This window comes from Xyrauchen texanus, chromosome 24 (assembly GCF_025860055.1).
Source record: "Xyrauchen texanus isolate HMW12.3.18 chromosome 24, RBS_HiC_50CHRs, whole genome shotgun sequence".
NCBI lineage: Eukaryota > Metazoa > Chordata > Actinopteri > Cypriniformes > Catostomidae > Xyrauchen > Xyrauchen texanus.
In genome coordinates, this window is record NC_068299.1 from 18128050 (window position 1) to 18146614 (window position 18565).

Genomic DNA, 18565 nt, shown 5'->3' on the forward strand with positions numbered 1-18565 from the left:
ATGGTGAAAGTCTAGGAGACTGGTTATCATCCTCCAGAGTCAGCTTTAACTCCCCATTAGAGATGACTGTAAAAGAGCCCCCCTCTATGGGCCCTTTTATTCTCATTCATCTCTATGTGTCAATATACCAAGTTCATGGGTGGATAACATAGGAATGCCAAAGTAAAAATATTTAAAACTTTGCAAGGTGTTTGTCCAGGGGACTGGATATCATCCCCCAGTGTCAGTTCTAACTCACCTTAGAGATGACTGAGAAAGAGCCCCTCTATATGGGACCTTTTAATTCTCATTCATCTCTATGGGTAATACGTTAAATTCACAAGTGCCTAATTTAGGAACACCAAAGTAAAAATATTTGAAACTTTGCATGGTGTTAGTCCAGGGGACTACTTATCATCCCCAGTGTCAGTTTTAACTCACCCTTAGAGATGACTGAGAAAGAGCCCCTCTATTGGCAATTTTACACTGCACATTACGGTTTGATTCGACTCTACTCTCTTTTATGAGCTTGCTTTCCACTGCCGTTTAGTGCTGCCTCAACGTGGGTGGGATTATAGGCTGATCATCATAGTTGCGCCGCTTCTACTGCAGTGACATCATCTTAAACGCGACAAAACTATAAACAATATCACGACCACTAGCTGTTAGCTAGTAGCTCATTGTGCTGCATAAAGCAGTTGTTGCAGGTGATTTTACACAAGTGTAATAGTTAAATTGAACTGGTTGTTTTAGAATCAAGCTTTCCAGTAGATTTCAAGTGGAGTATAGAGTTAACACACCATCCTCCATCGTGGACTCTCCCTCCCATTGTCTAGATAGCATCCATTTGGTCGAAGCACTTCCACTTTCCTTGATGGTTCTGTAGTCATTTAAGTTTTTTTTTTTTTTCCCCTACACTGTTGGTAGGTCTGGTGGTAGCCGTGTGCGGCCAACAGCTAAGACACTTTTTTGTTTCGCATTGTTACGTTCGTCGCTAACGAGAGGAACATCTGCACCTTGTTTATTGACCATGGCGTGGTTTTGCGCACAGCCATTTCTTTTTAAAATTCAAAAGTTGCGTGAACAAATTATACTGCTATCGCTGTAGCTTTGAAACTAGCGGGTTGATGTCTTGTGTCGCAAATCCAGTGATGCTAGTACTGACGATTCTCTCTGACCAATCAGTGATCTGCAGGACCAAGGTGATACAAAAAAGTACCAGGTACTATCCATAGTGTAAATGCCCCATATATGGGCCCTTTTTATTCTCATTCATCTCTATGGGTTAATATGTCAAGTTCACAGGTGCCTAATTTAGGAGTGCCATAGTAAAACATTTTGAAACTTGGCATGGTTATAGTCCAAGGCACTAGCTACCATCCCCCAGTGTCAGCTTTAACACCCTTAAATCCTTGTAATCTCTTTGGGTCAATGTGCCAAGATCATGGGTGGATAACGTAGGAACCACAAAGTAAAAACATTTTAAACTTTGCATGGTGATAGTTCAGGGGACTGGTTATCATCCCCCACCATCACTATGAACTCACCCTTAAAGATGACTGAGAAACAGCAACTCCAAATAGAACCAAATGTTGGCTTTCATCTCTATAGCGACAAGACTGTAGTGGCCTCTAGTGGTCATATGTCTGGATTAACTTTCTTGGAATTAATTGTTGTAATAATAAAAAATAAATACATAAATAAAATCAACTGTCAAACAACATCTTGAAACCATAAGTACAAGACAATAATTTAATATTCATTAAAGGAACATGTGTATGGTGTTATGATATATCGTACACTTCTTTTTTTTCTTTCCATTTTGGAATGCCCAGTTTCCAATAATTAGAAGGTCCTGGTGGTGGCATGGTTACTCGCCTCAATCTGGGTGGCAGAGGACAAGTTTCAGTTGCCTCCGCTTCTGAGACAGTCAATCCGTGCATTTTAACATGGTTCGGTGTGCATGACACAACAGAGGTTCATGTAACTCTCCATGATCCACCACAACAACAACCATGCGCCCCATTGAGAGCGAGAACCACTAATTGTGACCACGAGGAGGTTACCCCATGTAACTCTACCCTCCCTAGCAACTGGGCCAATTTGGTTGCTTAGGAGACCTGGCTGGAGTCACTCAGCATGCCCTTGAACTCACAGCTCCAGGGGTGGTAGTCAGCATCAATAATTGCTGAGCTCATTGTTTCTATTTATTTTGATAGAACACTGCATTATTTGTCAAACCACAGCATCATATATGCGATAAAATTGTTTTAAAAAATATTCGTTTTAAATGGGCGGAAAAACTGCACGGCCCCTTTAAGACGTACGCGAATGAGAGACTAGCAAACGCAGAAGCGTCGCGTTTTTTAAGGTAGACAGGATCATATGTCTATGGACAGGATAGAGTCAATAAGAAGCTGGATTCAGCCTCGTGCTTGATTTGAATGCCAAAATGTGAGCCTGCAATATAAAGTGCTCCGTTCTTCCCCGATGCATTTGATTGGTTGCAATTATTGAAGGACAGCAGATTCCAGTTTTTTGATTGGTTGTTATTTGTTTGGATGCGATTCCGAGGGAGTGTCATAAACTTTCAGGAAGTTACACGTTGAGCAGCAGTAAGGAGCTGTGAGGAGAACTGAAACTGGGCTGTTAATACAGTATGTAAATCATCTCTCTGGCTAATGCTTTTTCCGTGTTTAGTATTATTTTTGCATTGTAACTTGTTATCTGTATGATGCTGATATTATTTTAAAAGAGCACGTTAATATGTATTACAAAGTTTGTTTGTGGAACAACAGCTAAATATAGCTAAGTCCATTTAGTCCAGCAAGGACTTTCCAAAAACAGCCCATTGTTTCAGTTTTGCTTCGAGTCATTACGATTAGAGTCGTTTGTACATCCTTAAATAATATTGTTTAGTAAACTTTATTGATAGCATTTTAACATCATGGCTCCAAAGAAACACACACTGCCTACACCACTCCCTGACGGATGGATACTAACAGATACAGAAAAAAATAAATGGCGTATCGGCAAAATCATCGGGAAAGGTGGTTTTGGACTGATTTACTTGGGTAATTAATTTATGCTACATTAACATTTGACGAGACTAATATAAATGTATATATATATATATATATATATATATATATATATATATACTACACACACACACACACACACACACACACACACACACACATTCTGTATATTATTATTATATTTTTATAATAAAGCAGAGTGAGCACTTGTATAGCAAATTAGATAAGATCAAGGTTAAGGCCATGATCTCTGTTACATTTCCACAGTGATTGAAATTATTTACTCTGCCATCATGTGGTCGTCAGGCATACAATATATCGTTTTTTAATGCATTGCCACTTGCGTTCACTTCTGATATCATGGCAAGAAATTGGTGAACATGGCAGGGAATTTCCTACTGTATGAGGAAATTGACAGAGACTTGGATAGCAACTAGTTTACATGGTTTTAAATGGATGTAAACTGACAGTCAATTCTGATTTATAAATATATATGTTCACATTTTACAGCCTCTTGTGATGTGGATGTTCCTGTTCGAGATAACACTGATTTTGTGATCAAAGTGGTAAGTGGTCATCATCAACACGAAATAGAAGCATTTTCTCAAGAATGTACAAGGCTTCTAATTTCCATACACATTTTCAGGAATATCATGAAAATGGACCTTTATTCTCAGAGCTGAAATTTTATCAACGGGCAGCTAAGCAAATTTCTAGTAAGTATTAGTTGTTTTGAACTTGTTCTGTCACTCGTCTGTGATGGAATTATATTTGTTGTTATGCAATAACTATTAGCCAAAAAAAAAAAAAAAAAAAAGACACCAGCGACATCAAAGAAGGAGAAACCGATGTACTCTTTGGAGCAGTGTTGAATGAAAATACTGAAGACCTCTCATCTTCATCTGAGAGTTCTCAAGCATGGAGTGCATGTCACTGATGAAGTGGCTATAGATGTAAATTAGCCTGGCTAGGCAAATTAATAAACCAAAGCAAGCATGCACCTCTGTGGTCTTTAGTGCAATCCCATTTTGTTTGAGCTCTAATTCAGAGTGAGTGACCAAATTGCTTATAATGGTTTCTCCAAAGGCCCCCTGACCACCTGTCAGTCTGGTGCACTGCCAGACAAGACAGATTCCCTTCTCAGCTAGACTGTAGAAAGAGTGTGTGAGATAGATAACTGTTCATATGTGTGTTTTATAAAGCATGTGCAAAAATATACATTTTTTTAATATTTACTCTGTCATCACAGTGAACAAATGGAAGCAGTCTAAACGACTGGAGTTTTTGGGTATCCCAACTTATTGGGGGTCTGGACTGTCTGAATACAAAGGAACAAGGTATGATATGAAATGTATCAGTTTGAAATAAAAGGAATCACCCTCCCTCACCCTCATGTTGTTTCAAACATTATTTCATCCATGGAACACAAAATATGTTAGGCAGAATATTAGGGACTGCCAGCCTCAGTCACTATTCACATTCAGTCTGAAGAAAAAAGATGCAAAGAAAGTGAATGGTGAATGAGGCTGTCATTCTGCTTAAGATATCCTTTTGCAATTCTCAGAAGGAAAAAAGTCTTATGGGTTTGGAAAATCAAAATTCTTGGGTAACCTGTGCCTTTAAACAAACGGCAAATGTGCATTACAAAATTCTTGTATCAGTATTGCTAACTGTTGATTTAGTTCAATTTTTGTTTTGTGGTTGTGTAGGTACAGGTTCATGGTGATAGACCGGTTGGGCACAGATCTGCAGAAGTTGTTTATTGAGAATGGTGGACAATTGAGGAAGGCCACAGTATTACGATTGGGTGTCCTCATGGTGAGACCTCTCTGTTGACGTAGTATTCAAAAAGATCTCTGGGAAATAGTGCTGTACATCATTGTACATCATTCATTTTGCATTGTAAATATTATTAAACCTGTTTAGTTTTATTGTGTGTTTATGAGTCCTGTAATATAGATTAGTATATTTAATGTGGCATCAATATATATAGAGGGATTTGATTAAAACATAAGCTTGAAAATAGAAAAAAAATCATTTTTCTGTTGGACTTTAAAAGCAGTATTCCTTTGAATAGACATTTAGACCAGACCCCTGCTGTCATGGAAAACCATGTAACTAAATATCAGTAAATAACTAATCATGGAAATACCAGCATATTTTAAGAAGATGACCTTCCAGGCCTTGGAAAGTCATGGAAATTAGTGGGATATAAAAAAAAAATTTGGGAAATCATGCACATTTCTGTAGTGATTTTTAAATGTTTCTGAATATGCTCAGCCATTTTTTAATTGTCTTAAAATTGCTCTTTGTGAGTGTAAACTCTTTCAAATTATTTTAAAACAACCATTGTTGAATGACTGGAAAAGTCATGGAAAGTCAAAAGGTTTGGGAACCCTGTTTACAATACTGCATAATATAGTGTATCTGCAAAAGCTTAAGTTGAATTGCCAGAGAGTACACCTGCCTAGCATCCAGCTTATCTGTCTGGTGTCATTAAGGCAAGTCATTATGATGTTACTAAATTATTCATGTTAACCTTCCCCTCTGTCACTTTGCCCTCAACAGCTGGACGTGCTAGAATATATTCATGACAACGAGTATGTCCATGCTGACATTAAGGCTGCCAATCTCTTATTGGGACACAGAGATCCAAGCAAGGTGAGACTGCATGCATATTACCACCATCAATAAGGTACATCTTAAATGATTGGTTATCTTTTTGTGTGTGTACAATACCAATGCAAGTGCGTCTCATACACGACTGAGAGTGTTTTTATTACTTTGATTGATTTTATACTAAGACAACCAGCCAGCATTGATGACATTTGTAACTTAACTCTTAAATATAATGAATTAATGTCTCAATTGGCTGTCATAACCTAAAAACTAAACCTGTTTCCTTTAGCTTTGCACTAACAGATAGAACATCAAGGATGGTTTCAGTTTAGACAACATATTTTTGTATTTATTCTGACTTTATATCCTGCAGGTGTACCTTGCTGACTACGGTCTCTCATACAGATACTGTCCTAATGGCCAGCATAAAGAGTACAAAGAGAACCCCAAGAAAGGACACAATGGCACTATTGAGTATACAAGCATTGATGCTCACAAAGGAGTAGGTAATTTGAAATTGGTTGTTTTTTAAGCTACACAGGTATTACCAAGAAAGAAACACATTTGCTGTTATGTGCACTCTCTACACTTACTATACTCCCCCCACACCACACACACACACACACACACACACACACACACTCCCTGTAATGAGGCCCTGTATTTGTTGCTTGGACTCAGTATCATGTCCTTAACACTGGGCCACATCTATTAGAAACACATTAACTCGTAAATTGCATACAGTCCTTTTTATTGGATATTGATTTTTCTGTCCATGCTTACCTGGGCAGACTTAATTCAAGAATTCCCTAATTAGTCAAAGTCATAACCTGCATCTTGTATACATTTACTATTAATTAAATCTTTGATGTTTTGTTGAATTGGGCTCAAAGCCAATATCTTGGCCTGCACTGGCTATAGGACATTACAGGAGTTCAATAAAGTATACACAGTGGTAAAGCTCGCTAATAGCCATGTTTCTGTTACTGTAATTTTGTTGTGTATAGAGAGAGAAAAATAAACAAAGATGCACAGTCAGCAGAAACATGTATATTTAGTTTTATTAAGGATGAGATTTGTATCAGGTTTTATTACAAATTAGAGATTTTACGTAGATTGAATGAAAACCTTGAAATATCAGGGAATACAGTGGGTACGGAAAGTATTCAGACCCCCTTAAATTTTTCACTCTTTGTTATATTGCAGCCATTTGCTAAAATCATTGAAGTTCATTTTTTTTCCTCATTATTGTACACACAGCACCCCATATTGACAGAAAAACACAGAATTGTTGACATTTTTGCACATTTATTAAAAAAGAAAAACTGAAATATCACATGGTCCTAAGTATTCAGACCCTTTGCTGTGACACTCATATATTTAACTCAGGTGCTGACCATTTCTTCTGATCATCCTTGAGATGGTTCTACACCTTCAATTGAGTCCAGCTGTGTTTGATTATATTGATTGGACTTGATTAGGAAAGCCACACACCTGTCTATATAAGACCTTACAGCTCACAGTGCATGTCAGAGCAAATGAGAATCATGAGGTCAAAGGAACTGCCTGAAGAGCTCAGAGACAGAATTGTGGCAAGGCACAGATCTGGCCAAGGTTACAAAAAAAAATTCTGCTGCCCTTAAGGTTCATAAGAGCACAGTGGCCTCCATAATCCTTAAATGGAAGACGTTTGGGATGACCAGAACCCTTCCTAGAGCTGGCCATCCGGCCAAACTGAGCTATCGGGGAAGAAGAGCCTTGGTGAGAGAGGTAAAGAAGAACCCAAAGATCACTGTGGCTGAGCTCCAGAGATGCAGTCGGGAGATGGGAGAAAGTTGTAGTAAGTCAACCATCACTGCAGCCATCCACCAGTCGGGCTTTATGGCAGAGTGGCCCGGCGGAAGCCTCTCCTCAGTGCAAGACACATGAAAGAACACCTGAAGGACTCCAAGATGGTGATAAATAAGATTCTCTGGTCTGATGAGACCAAGATAGAACTTTTTGGCCTTAATTCTAAGCGGTATGTGTGGAGAAAACCAGGCACTGCTCATCACCTGTCCAATACAGTCTCAACAGTGAAGCATGGTGGTGGCAGCATCATGCTGTGGGGGTGTTTTTCAGCTGCAGGACAGGACGACTGGTTGCAATCGAGGGAAAGATGAATGCGGCCAAGTACAGGGATATCCTGGACGAAATCCTTCTCCAGAGTGCTCTGGACCTCAGACTGGGCCGAAGGTTCACCTTCCAACAAGACAATGACCCTAAGCACACTGCTAAAATAACAAAGGAGTGGCTTCACAACAACTCTGTGACTGTTTTTGAATGGCCCAGCCAGAGCCCTGACTTAAACCCAATTGAGCATCTCTGGAGAGACCTGAAAATGGCTGTCCACCAACGTTTACCATCCAACCTGACAGAACTGGTGAGGATCTGCAAGGAGGAATGGCAGAGGATACCCAAATCCAGATGTGAAAAACTTGTTGCATCTTTCCCAAAAAGACTCATGGCTGTATTAGATCAAAAGGGTGCTTCTACTAAATACTGAACAAAGGGTCTGAATACTTAGGACCATGTGATATTTCAGTTTTTCTTTTTTAATAAATGTGCAAAAATGTCAACAATTCTGTGTTTTTCTGTCAATATGGGGTGCTGTGTGTACAATAATGAGGGAAAAAAATGAACTTCAATGATTTTAGCAAATGGCTGCAATATAACAAAGAGTGAAAAATTTAAGGGGGTCTGAATACTTTCTGTACCCACTGTATGTATAAATGGTCTTTTTCAGGCCTAGAAAGATAATGGCAATTTCTATAATTATTATAAATATTTCCTAGTTATACTCAATTTTGAAATATTTAATCAGCAAAATATTGCTGTTGTGTAGAGTAAAACCTGCTCTCAAGCCATCTGATTTGTGAGATATTCGTTCTTTTGAGTCTTTGCTTTTCAATGAATCGATCAAACCGTTTATGCATTGACCTGAATGATTCATTACCAAAAGACTGTTTACGGACGTTGCGTTCCTGCACTGGTAAAAATAACAGTGTCTTTTATCTACTATAAAATGCCCGGTGAATATAAACCCCGGTTATGCTAATCCCGTGCAAATTGATATGCTGGTAAAAAGCCAGTGAATCTTCACTGTCCAGCCTGTCAGCCTTTAACTTTTGCTGTGTTTAATATTCCCTGCATAATTAATCAGCAAAGCTAAATAAATTTTCTGGGGTCAGTTACGCATGACAGCATTGTGTAAATGCAGTAGACACATCCATGTCTGTGATACAGACATAGCTTATATTCCATGTGAATCTAAGCTAAACACAGAAGTCCACAGTAATAATTACTTTACGGACATACTTCGTCATGATTCACTTTAACAGCGTGAACTAAATATTACATATTGTTTGATAAGTCCAAAAGTACATCTTGCTCCGGTTCAGACCAAGGTCTGGCTGCTTTCAGACAAAACAATGTTCTTGCTTAATGTAATTTTGTTAACTTTTCACATTTTCTACATATGGTCCTGATTCTGTCTTACTGCTCCATAAATTCATGGGCAGTTGTACAGTGAGAATAATACTTCATTTGGCTAGTGTTAGAACATGAGAGTTTATAGAAACACCTACCCACTGTAGGGCTGGGTATCGTTCAAAAAGTTTTGATACCGATACCTTGATTTCGATACTGGTTCCTAAACGATACTTTTTTTGATACTTTCGTGAAAAAAAGTATTTCTCTGTAATGTAGACTAGTGTTAGCAATGTTGCTTATAAAATTCTTTCTCAGACCTGGAACTCAAACCATTTTCTGATACTAGTGTTTTTCCTTGATGCCTAAACACAGCCAAGCACCAGCACTTTTAGATTTGGGCACATCTAGCATGCTTCATGCTTAACACTGACGTTGACGAGATTAACCCCTTAGGTATTGAAATTTGGTACCGAACGACAAGACATTTTTCGATACTCGATTGTTTAGAGGCAATTCGGTCGGTGCCTAAAATGTATCGAACTCGATACCCAGCCCTAACCCACTGACAATACCATTTTCCAACAATATCTGTGGCTGAGTTGACGTCACTTCACTAGATGCCTTGATGGAGGATGCTAATAGCTGTTGTGTAGGTTATTAGCACAATCTGCCCTGTAGATGAATGCAGATTACAGAGTGTTTCTTCTGGCCCCTGGCATCCTGTGTAGATGTCGATTTGTTTCCATGGTGAGGAGTGCAGAGACAGGCACTTCGTGTCCCGCTGAACCCCGTGCTAAAGGCCTAATTATCACCTGTAGGGTTGAAGTGAGCCAGCCTGAAATTCAGAAAGAGAGGTTCAAGAGTTTGACACAGCGCTTTGGATAATCAGAATAACAATAGGCCGTAATTATGAACAACAGCTTCTGTCTGATGGAAGGTGTTGCATGGGGCCTGGAAAACATTGTGCTTGTGTATCACTCTTTTTACAAGTGAAACGGTGTCATGACTGGTCCAGGCAGCCCGCCCCTTTCTCTCCCTATTACTGAGGTGTGTGAAATATTTACAAAGCGTGTCTTATCTTGTGCACTTTGGTTTTTAGTCAAAGTACCCATAATGAGAGAAGAGGGCCTTTTTACATGGTACTTATGAGGTGTTTCACCAAGGTAATTTCTTCGTATCGGGATCATTTCAAGTAAATTTACGTTTGCTAAATTTGTTTGGTCAAGGGCAGAAGAAAAATAAAGAATCTATTCTAGGTGGCCAAATTGGTCTGACTGTGTTGCTGACTAGCGGGCAGAGAGACCAACTCTAATGGGCAAGGCAGGATCAATGATGGTCATGGATTTAGGTAGAGATTTTCCCTTTTGATGAATGCTGTCAATATGTAATTTCTCAGGAGATGGACTGCAGTTACAGTATTGAGTTAATGCACTCTCTAGGCACGAACAAATTATGTGACTTAATTTACCCATATTGATGAAGTTGGAGCTTTCCATGAAGGGACATTTTTAACGGGAGGTTAACTCCTGTATATGAGCCAGACAAACAAAAAACATCCAATTCAGATATAAATTTAGCTAGAAATAAATAATTGAATGCTCTTAGTTTAAAGTCAACCCATAATTGGTCAGTCTGACCTAATATATATTTCAGTTTAATAGCCGGGATCCAAGATCAGAACCAAAAATGTATATTTCATATCTAAATGCTGCAGCTTTCTTTTCTGATTGGTATAAGGCTAATCAGGGTGTTGAAAATTTCACACTCAGTGGCCTGTTCATAAGCATATGCAGTAGCATTAGCAGCTTAGAGTGGTGTTGTCAAAACTGGGCTGGTATAGTCTCCCATAGAGCTTTTGAAAGTGTAAAACCATCTCTCTTTTGAAGACTTGCTAATAATCTCTTGGATTTATTAAAAGTGTAACCCCAACCTCTACTTATTCACCTCTTCTACTCCAGCAAAAATAATTGCATTGGTTCTGTGAGTTGTTTAGCACTGCCAGACAAATAAAATAGCGTGGCTTCGGAGAGATTAAATGGGCTTCTTTTTTTTCTTTCTTCTTAACCTATTTTGGGGGAAAAAAAAGAAAATTCTGTCAATTTAAAAAGTACCCAAAATTTTCATAAAAATATTCCATACAGCTTGTGCATGTTTTTCCAAGTCATCTGAAAGGAATACACTAGGTTTTTGTGAGAAACGACCTGATATTTTCCCCATAAATTAAGTGCTAAAAACAACAAATGTTTTTTTTACAGATTTTTTTTTTTCTTCAAAATTTGAGTGTCTTACCAAAAAATATTTCGTGCTAATGGAAGACTTGCAAAATGACGCATGAGCCATATGGACTACTTTTATTATACTTTTAGTTTCTTTTTTAAGCTTTAATGTTTTGAGTTTACACTAGATGGCAGTTGTGTAATTTGCTATTGCTTAAGTGTATATGAAGGAGGTCTAAGGAGCACATGCACGCACTTCCAGGCTCTTCTCTTAAGGCCAGAAAAGACCCCACGGAATCCAGAAACATATGGGAACAATTTGGGCCCAGACATTTATTTTACTGCTTGGCGCACTATCGGAGAAAGTGTCGGGCCGGGCCACATACTGTCTGTATCATGTAAGAGGCCGTGAGGATCAGGTTCTTAGGACGAGTCGCTAGACCAGCCGAAGGAGGAGGGCATGTGAGAGAGATGAGAGGAGTTTGAAGTAGACTGAGGGAGCATTTTTGGGATGAAACTGACCTACACTTTCAACTCTCAGCCCCTCTTAGGCAGGCCAGGGCACCAGCTGAGAAAACAAAATACTCCTCTCCATCATTACCTCCCTTCTACACCTTTTTTTTTCTAAGGGCATATTTCAGCAGCCAATGACTGTGCCATTTAGTCAAAGGGTTTTAACTCACTTCTATACAAGCATTCATTTACCTTCCCCTTTTTCTTATCTTTTCTTTCACATGTAGCCCCATCAAGACGAGGGGACATGGAGGTGCTGGGCTACTGCTTGCTCCATTGGCAGTGTGGAACTCTGCCCTGGCTCTCTTCTCTCAGGAAACCAGATGAGGTCCAGGAGGCCAAGGCCAAGTATGCCCCCTTATTCAACATGAATTATTCACTCAACTGCTTTGTGAAAGCTGGTTAAACTGCAAAAGGCAAAGATTGTCTGTCTTGACTGGAAATTTAACTGCAGATGATAAAAGGTCTGCAGTCTTCAGAAAAGGGAATGGAAAGTTCTTTAAAGTGAAAAGCAATATTTTTTTTACATTTTGTTGTGTATGTTTTTTCAATGGGAACAAAATGAAATCCAGTCTGATGCTTTTGTAATCATCTTTCTCTTATCTATTGACCACAGGCTAATGTCTAACCTGCCAGACTCTGTCATTAAGATGTCCTCCTCCAGCTCCAGTATGGGTGAGTGTGTGTGTGTGTGTAGAGGCGATTTGCATTGATCAAAAAGGTATGGGACTGGGAGCTGCCTCACCATCCCCACCACAGTCTCCTTGCCTCTCCTTCATCAATGGATTCTAGCCATCCCTACAGTATCTTTCCCCCCTCCACAGGGAGAGAGGGCATGTGTGTCTCCTGAAAGGGGACTTTGTGATCTATGATTATGCTGAGGCCTTATTCCCCCAACCTTGAGAGGCTGGCTGCATCTGGACCAGAAAGATAAGACCTCTAACATGTATCAATTCGGTAAATGTGGTATACATTCAGTTGGGCTGCCACAAAGAGAATGCACACTGGCATAGTACTGCACCCAGCATATTTATTACAGTGAAGAATGGAAGGTGTCCATATTAGAGACACGATTGTGTTCTTGTATGAACGAAGAGGTCCTTCTACATTGTGCTCCTGCTACAGTCCATTTGTTAGGAAAATGCATTTTTTGTTCCCTTGGAATGAAAATGTAGTCAGCAAAAGCAGGTTGCAGTTGGCTGTACATTTCTGTCTGTTTGGTAAGCATCTAGGTCAACTGCAGGATGCATCCACATTAAAGTTTGCAGGCCAGCTCAGTTGGGGTTTATCTGTGAATTATGCAAATCAGCAATCACAGTCCATCTTTACCAGAATCAAGACCTCTCTTTTCCAGTTTCCACAGAAAAAAAGGAAGTTTTAGGGGTTATTCAGACCAAACGCATTCTTGCAATAAAAACGTTTTTGGTTCTGCGTTACCATTTTAAATTTCTAAATGATCCATTTTAGTTTTTTGCTTGACAAGGCACCTTAAAAAAAACAATTGGAAAAGCAACAAGATGTTGGGCAATGATCAAAGATGTCCGGATTGCACGTTTATATATATATATATTAGATATATATATATAGATATATAGATATATATAGAGAGAGAGAGAGAGAGAGACCGCGCCCATAGCGATTTAGGATGTTTTTTTATGAAAAAGGTCTTGCTTAACATATGAAAATGTTGATGGTTTGGGATGCTGTTTTGATTCTTTTTATTGACTGATACCTCTCTTTTTGATTCATCATCAGGAGAGATTGCCAGGTTCCTGCTTAGTGTGAAATGCCTGGGCTACAATGAAAAGCCAAACTACCAGGCCCTAAGGAATGTTCTGTCAGAGGCTGGCCTGCAGGGCCCACTGGACCTCTCCAGGCCGAAAGCATTGGAGACAGCCAGTTCAGCCACACAAAGAGTGAGTTTAAGATGCTTTGGCACAGCAGCCCAGTAGTTTTAATGGAGACCATATGAACAAGGGCTGGAGTGTTCAGAGCAGCCTGTGGGCTGAGGCAGATTTATCTGTCTGGGAGAAAGAAGAATATGCTCAGGTTTGGGAACCCTCGTCTGACCCTTTCCCAGCTAAACTGACTCCCACTCCTGCTCTAAACCATTAGGCTGGCCAATGGGCTAAGTTGGAAATGAATTGAAGTAGTGCAGACTAGAAAAGAGTGAGATTTACACAGTGAAGACAGACTCTGAGTTACTAAAGGACTGCAGCCTCGGCCACAGCTCAATGCATTGTCAAAGCTGCACAAAAGAGCCATTTAATTAAATTTCCTTTATTTATTGCAGTCATATGCATGCTTGTATTTCAGTGGCTATACTGTATGTGCATACTGTTTTAACACAGAGCAGCAGATGATGCAAGGGACAAGTATTTGCGCTTTTCCTCTGTATAAGCGGAATGAGCTGGTTTATCTTGACCGTGGTGTCACAGTTTAACCTTTGCTGACCTTGCCAAAAGGCTTACTGGTTCTCAAGAATGCTGTAGTGGAGAGGCCTCAATTCCACTGGAATCACTTCACAGTTGATCACTGCTAACTTGAACTGCTGAACTTTATGAAAGCCCAAGCAACCCAATTTGAGGCTGTTGAATACACGCGTTTTGCAGAGGCCAAAAGATCACAAGTTAGAATTGCCTCATTGTTACGAGGAGCTGTCCAGCAGTTTGATCTGTGGCTAAATAGAGATGCCTCTGTTTTAAGAAAGGGTATCATTCTCATTGTGTACAGATATTGAAGCCATTCTGCTCAATAACTTATACTCCCTTGAAGAACATGTCTCAGTTCGGCATTTATAGATTGCCCCTTACATTTTCAAGTGTTTTGAAAATTAAGCATGAATCATACAAATCCTGATTTGAATAATGCAGGTCCATTTTCTTTTTCTAGCTTCAAATTAACAAATGTTGGCCAGGGTTTGATGAAGAATGAGCTGTCCTGAAATGCATTAGGTCATGTTGTTTTAAGACACAGGGAAAAGTGTCAGTGTAGCTAGGGCTAGATTGGTTATGCTGCAAGAAAGAAGTTCAGAAGAATCTAAAATTTGATCTTTTACAGTCCTGCATTAGATTTTTTCTTCAGTGAGCACATAGATGTTTGTTTTGATCCTCAGGTAGTTAGGGTGAAGTTGAACACTAAGGCCAAAGTATACATCAGTTGTCCTCGTTGTTGTACAGAACGTGCACGGTATGCGTGATGCAAATTTCGTCATCAGCACTGCCTTTGCGGCTGCCATTGACTACTAAATGAGTATCACAATATTGTCATTGTACATATGCGTTGAACCAATTCGATCACGGTCAAAAGAGTATACTTTGAAAGGTTGAGTGCTCGACCATGCGTGAGATGACCCTAAATGTGGAAAAAGTATACCCTAGATTTTAAAGCATCAGAGGTTTTCAATGTTTATTGAAGAATTTCTGGATTATCCTTACAAAGCAGTGCATTTTTCTTACTGACCTTGACCATTTTGCACAGATGGAAAAAGTCAGCGTCAACACCAAGGGCATTAAGATTTGAATCCCCCTTTCTTTTGTAGTTGTATTTTTCTCTGTGGTTCTGTTCATCTAATAGACAATTTAGCTGCAGTTCCTTTGGATAAAAGCTAAAACAACACCATCAATGTCCCCCTCGCGTCTAAGCTCTCCTGAAATCACGTCAGTTAGTGTGAGGCGAGCAGCTTCTCATGTCACTCCAACACTCCTGGAGTTTATTTTGCCTATAGCTGACCTCTGTAGTGATCTGTGGCCAAATGTAGTTTGGACAGTTGCCACCTTAGGGAGGGCAGTTGATGTCATTAATCAGGTCCTCTCCTTTCAGGATCCAGGTCAGGGAGAGAGCATTGTGCAGTCACAAGAGAGAAAGAGAGTTCAGGGACAAAAGCAAGTGAATTCCTCACATTTAATTTAACATGCACTTCTTCACTCAATTTCTCCCACAGGCCGCAAGCCAACACAAATCTACAGACAAAAAAACATTGAGATCAAACCCTGTGGTGACAGTGGAGGAAGATGATGAGGAAGAGTTGTTTGGATCAACTCCAAACATCTGGAGCAAGACGAAACAAGAGACACATGAACGGGTATAATTCTAAAAAACATACAATATCCTAGTAGCAGTTCTGGTTGTTCTTTTTTTTTTTCCCTTATACAAAACAGATGCTATCACACTGTGGTTTAATACAGTGGTTATCAACTGGTTTTGCTTCAGTACCCAGATACATTGGACATAAGTTGCGACCCAACCCAGTAATGAAATTGTATTTATTTTTACCTTGGGTGTTTTTGAGGGTATGTCACACAATCTGTCCATTTTGGCATCTGCATAATTTGGCTAGTTTCTACCAGACCTTCAACTCATTTTTGGATCATGACCAACAAGTTGAAAATTGCTGGGTATCAATGCTCTCACCTTTGAAAATTATGCTTGGTTGTCATTCTAACAGAGACCAAACAAAGCTATTTTAGCAGCAAAAGGAAGATCCAGGGAACAGGCCATGCTCCGAGAGAGAGATGAGAACTGCAGTGATGAGGAGGAGGCCCTGCCTCCACAAGTTCATCCCAAAACAAGAGCTGGGGCACGGCAGAGACGGGCACTCAAAAAAGTAATACTAGCAGCAGAACACAAATAAAATGCCCAAAGTCAATAATTTACTTTCCTAGACAACACAACTGATCAATGTTTTTTAATCATCAAGAATTACAATAAAATATGGTTTGCATATTTTATACAAGAGCACTAAGAATAATCCTGCCCTCTCATTTACATTTCTGATATTGTGAAAACAAAAATGTATCCGTCTAAATAGGAAAGGAGGAATGCAGACATTCATGAGGATGAGACCTGGATGACCATGAGGGGAGGACAGAAAAAACATCACTGTCAGCACCGACAAACATATCCCACAACTTTAAATGCCAACCATGACAATTATGGTGGAGACCACTGGGGAAGTTCTGTTGGTGGACGGGAACATGAATGGACTCAGTACAATCATAGAGAGGCAGGTGACTTCAGGGAATCAGAAATCCACAATCAGGCAAAATGGAGTAGCAGGTCAACCAAAAACACACTAATCTTGATCCTCTTTGTTATTGTTATATTTATTGCTGTTGGTTTTGTCCTCCAATTTTAACTGTCCCGATGACTCAAAAGTTTTTTCGGTATTTACACATGTTGAAGAGCAAGTCCAGTTTAATAATCAATAATCATAATGCCACTTGAGAATTTCTCAGAATAAATAAACTTTAGTTAGGTGTTTTGTGTGACCATTGTCACAGTGATTGGCTGAAAGAAATTAAGAAATCAGAATTAATTATTTTTAGGCAATTTTTTGCACTGAGCTTTGCTGTATTAAAATATGTATTTGAATATGCACATAAATAAAGTGATATTCTTGGTATACCATTTAAATGCTGTGTTGTGAGCTGTTCTGGAATCAGTCATGGAGTACAGTAAAATATTAACTTGCTGCAATGAGGACATTATCCAAATACTGTCTTAAAGCTTTGTCAACTGGTGGGCAGACCTCTCAGCCACTGCAGTGACAAATATATCAGTAAAGAATGCAAATGTGATGCAAACAATAAATTAATAGTTTGCACAAAAATGAACATTCTGTCATAATTTACAAACCATAAGATCATTATGAAGCTTTATGACTTTTGTTCTTATGCGGGACATAAACAAGTTGTAATGAACATTACAGGCCATCTATTCAATATAACAGCAGTGCCTCAATTTACAGGTTAAACAAGGACCCTAAAAGTATTATACAAGTAGTCCATGTGTCATATTCCAAGTGTTCTTAGGGCATAAAATGGATTTCATTGAGAGAAAATTTCAAGTAATTCTTTCAAGTAAGTAAATTTTTTATTTTGTTAAAATCGTGACATCTGTTGCTTGTTCATGTTTAGCTCTAAAAACAACACTAGTTCTCACATGAACATGCCTTATCTGCTCTAGAAAAGCTAAAGAAAACGTGATTGACGTCAAGACTTTAACTGAAAAAGGACTTTTGGGTTGTTTCTTACCAAAACAATCATATGCCTTCAGAAGACTTGGAATATGATGCAGGAGGCAGATGGACTGCTTTTATAATACTTTGGGGTCTTATTTTATTTCCTAAATTTTATTTTACATTGTATTGAATTAATGGCTTGGGACATTAATGTCCTAGGGATAGTTCACCCAAAAATGAAATGCCATACCAGATGTATATGACTTTCTGTCTTCTGCAGAACACAAATAAAGATTTTTAGAAGAATATCTCAGCTCTGTTGGTCCTCACAAGTGAATGGTGACCAGACCTTTGAAGGTCCAAAAATGACAAAGGCAGAATAGAAGTAATCCATAAAACTCCAGTGGTAAAATCCATATGAAAAGCGATATGACAAGTGGGGGTGATAAATCCATAGATCCATCTTTTAAGTAATTTTTTTTCCTGTAAATCTACAGTTTCACTTCCACATTCTGGTATGGAACTGACTTTCACTTTCAGCCATATACTGGTTGGGGCTGGTCAAAGATGGAGATTTAGAGTAAAAACAGACTTAAATATTGATCGGTTTTTCACCCTCACCTATCATTTTGCTTCTGAAGACAAGGACTTATACACTGTAATGTGGATTTCTTTTATGCTGCCTTTATGTCCTTTTTGGACCTTCTAAGTTCTGGTCACCATTCACTTGTGAGGACCAACAGAGCTGAGATAATCTTATAAAA

General features: G+C 39.0%; 1 protein-coding gene across 2 annotated transcripts; it reads left to right on the top strand.

Moving 5' to 3' along the window:
* Positions 1–2525: 2525 nt before the first annotated feature.
* Positions 2526–17503, top strand: vrk2 (VRK serine/threonine kinase 2). 2 transcript variants are annotated; one of them, XM_052090076.1, is made up of 14 exons: positions 2526–2636; positions 2915–3053; positions 3531–3586; positions 3667–3736; positions 4270–4357; positions 4730–4838; positions 5589–5681; positions 6013–6145; positions 12067–12187; positions 12456–12514; positions 13595–13755; positions 15783–15923; positions 16287–16445; positions 16650–17503. In XM_052090076.1, exons 2-14 carry the CDS (start codon positions 2927–2929, stop codon positions 16974–16976), a joined length of 1644 nt encoding a protein of 547 aa, XP_051946036.1. In that variant the 5' UTR covers positions 2526–2636; positions 2915–2926; the 3' UTR covers positions 16977–17503. The 2 variants fall into 2 exon arrangements, with proteins under 2 accessions (XP_051946036.1, XP_051946037.1); XM_052090077.1 differs by lacking the exon at positions 2915–3053 and having other exon boundaries at positions 2572–2636; positions 16650–17500.
* Positions 17504–18565: the final 1062 nt, after the last annotated feature.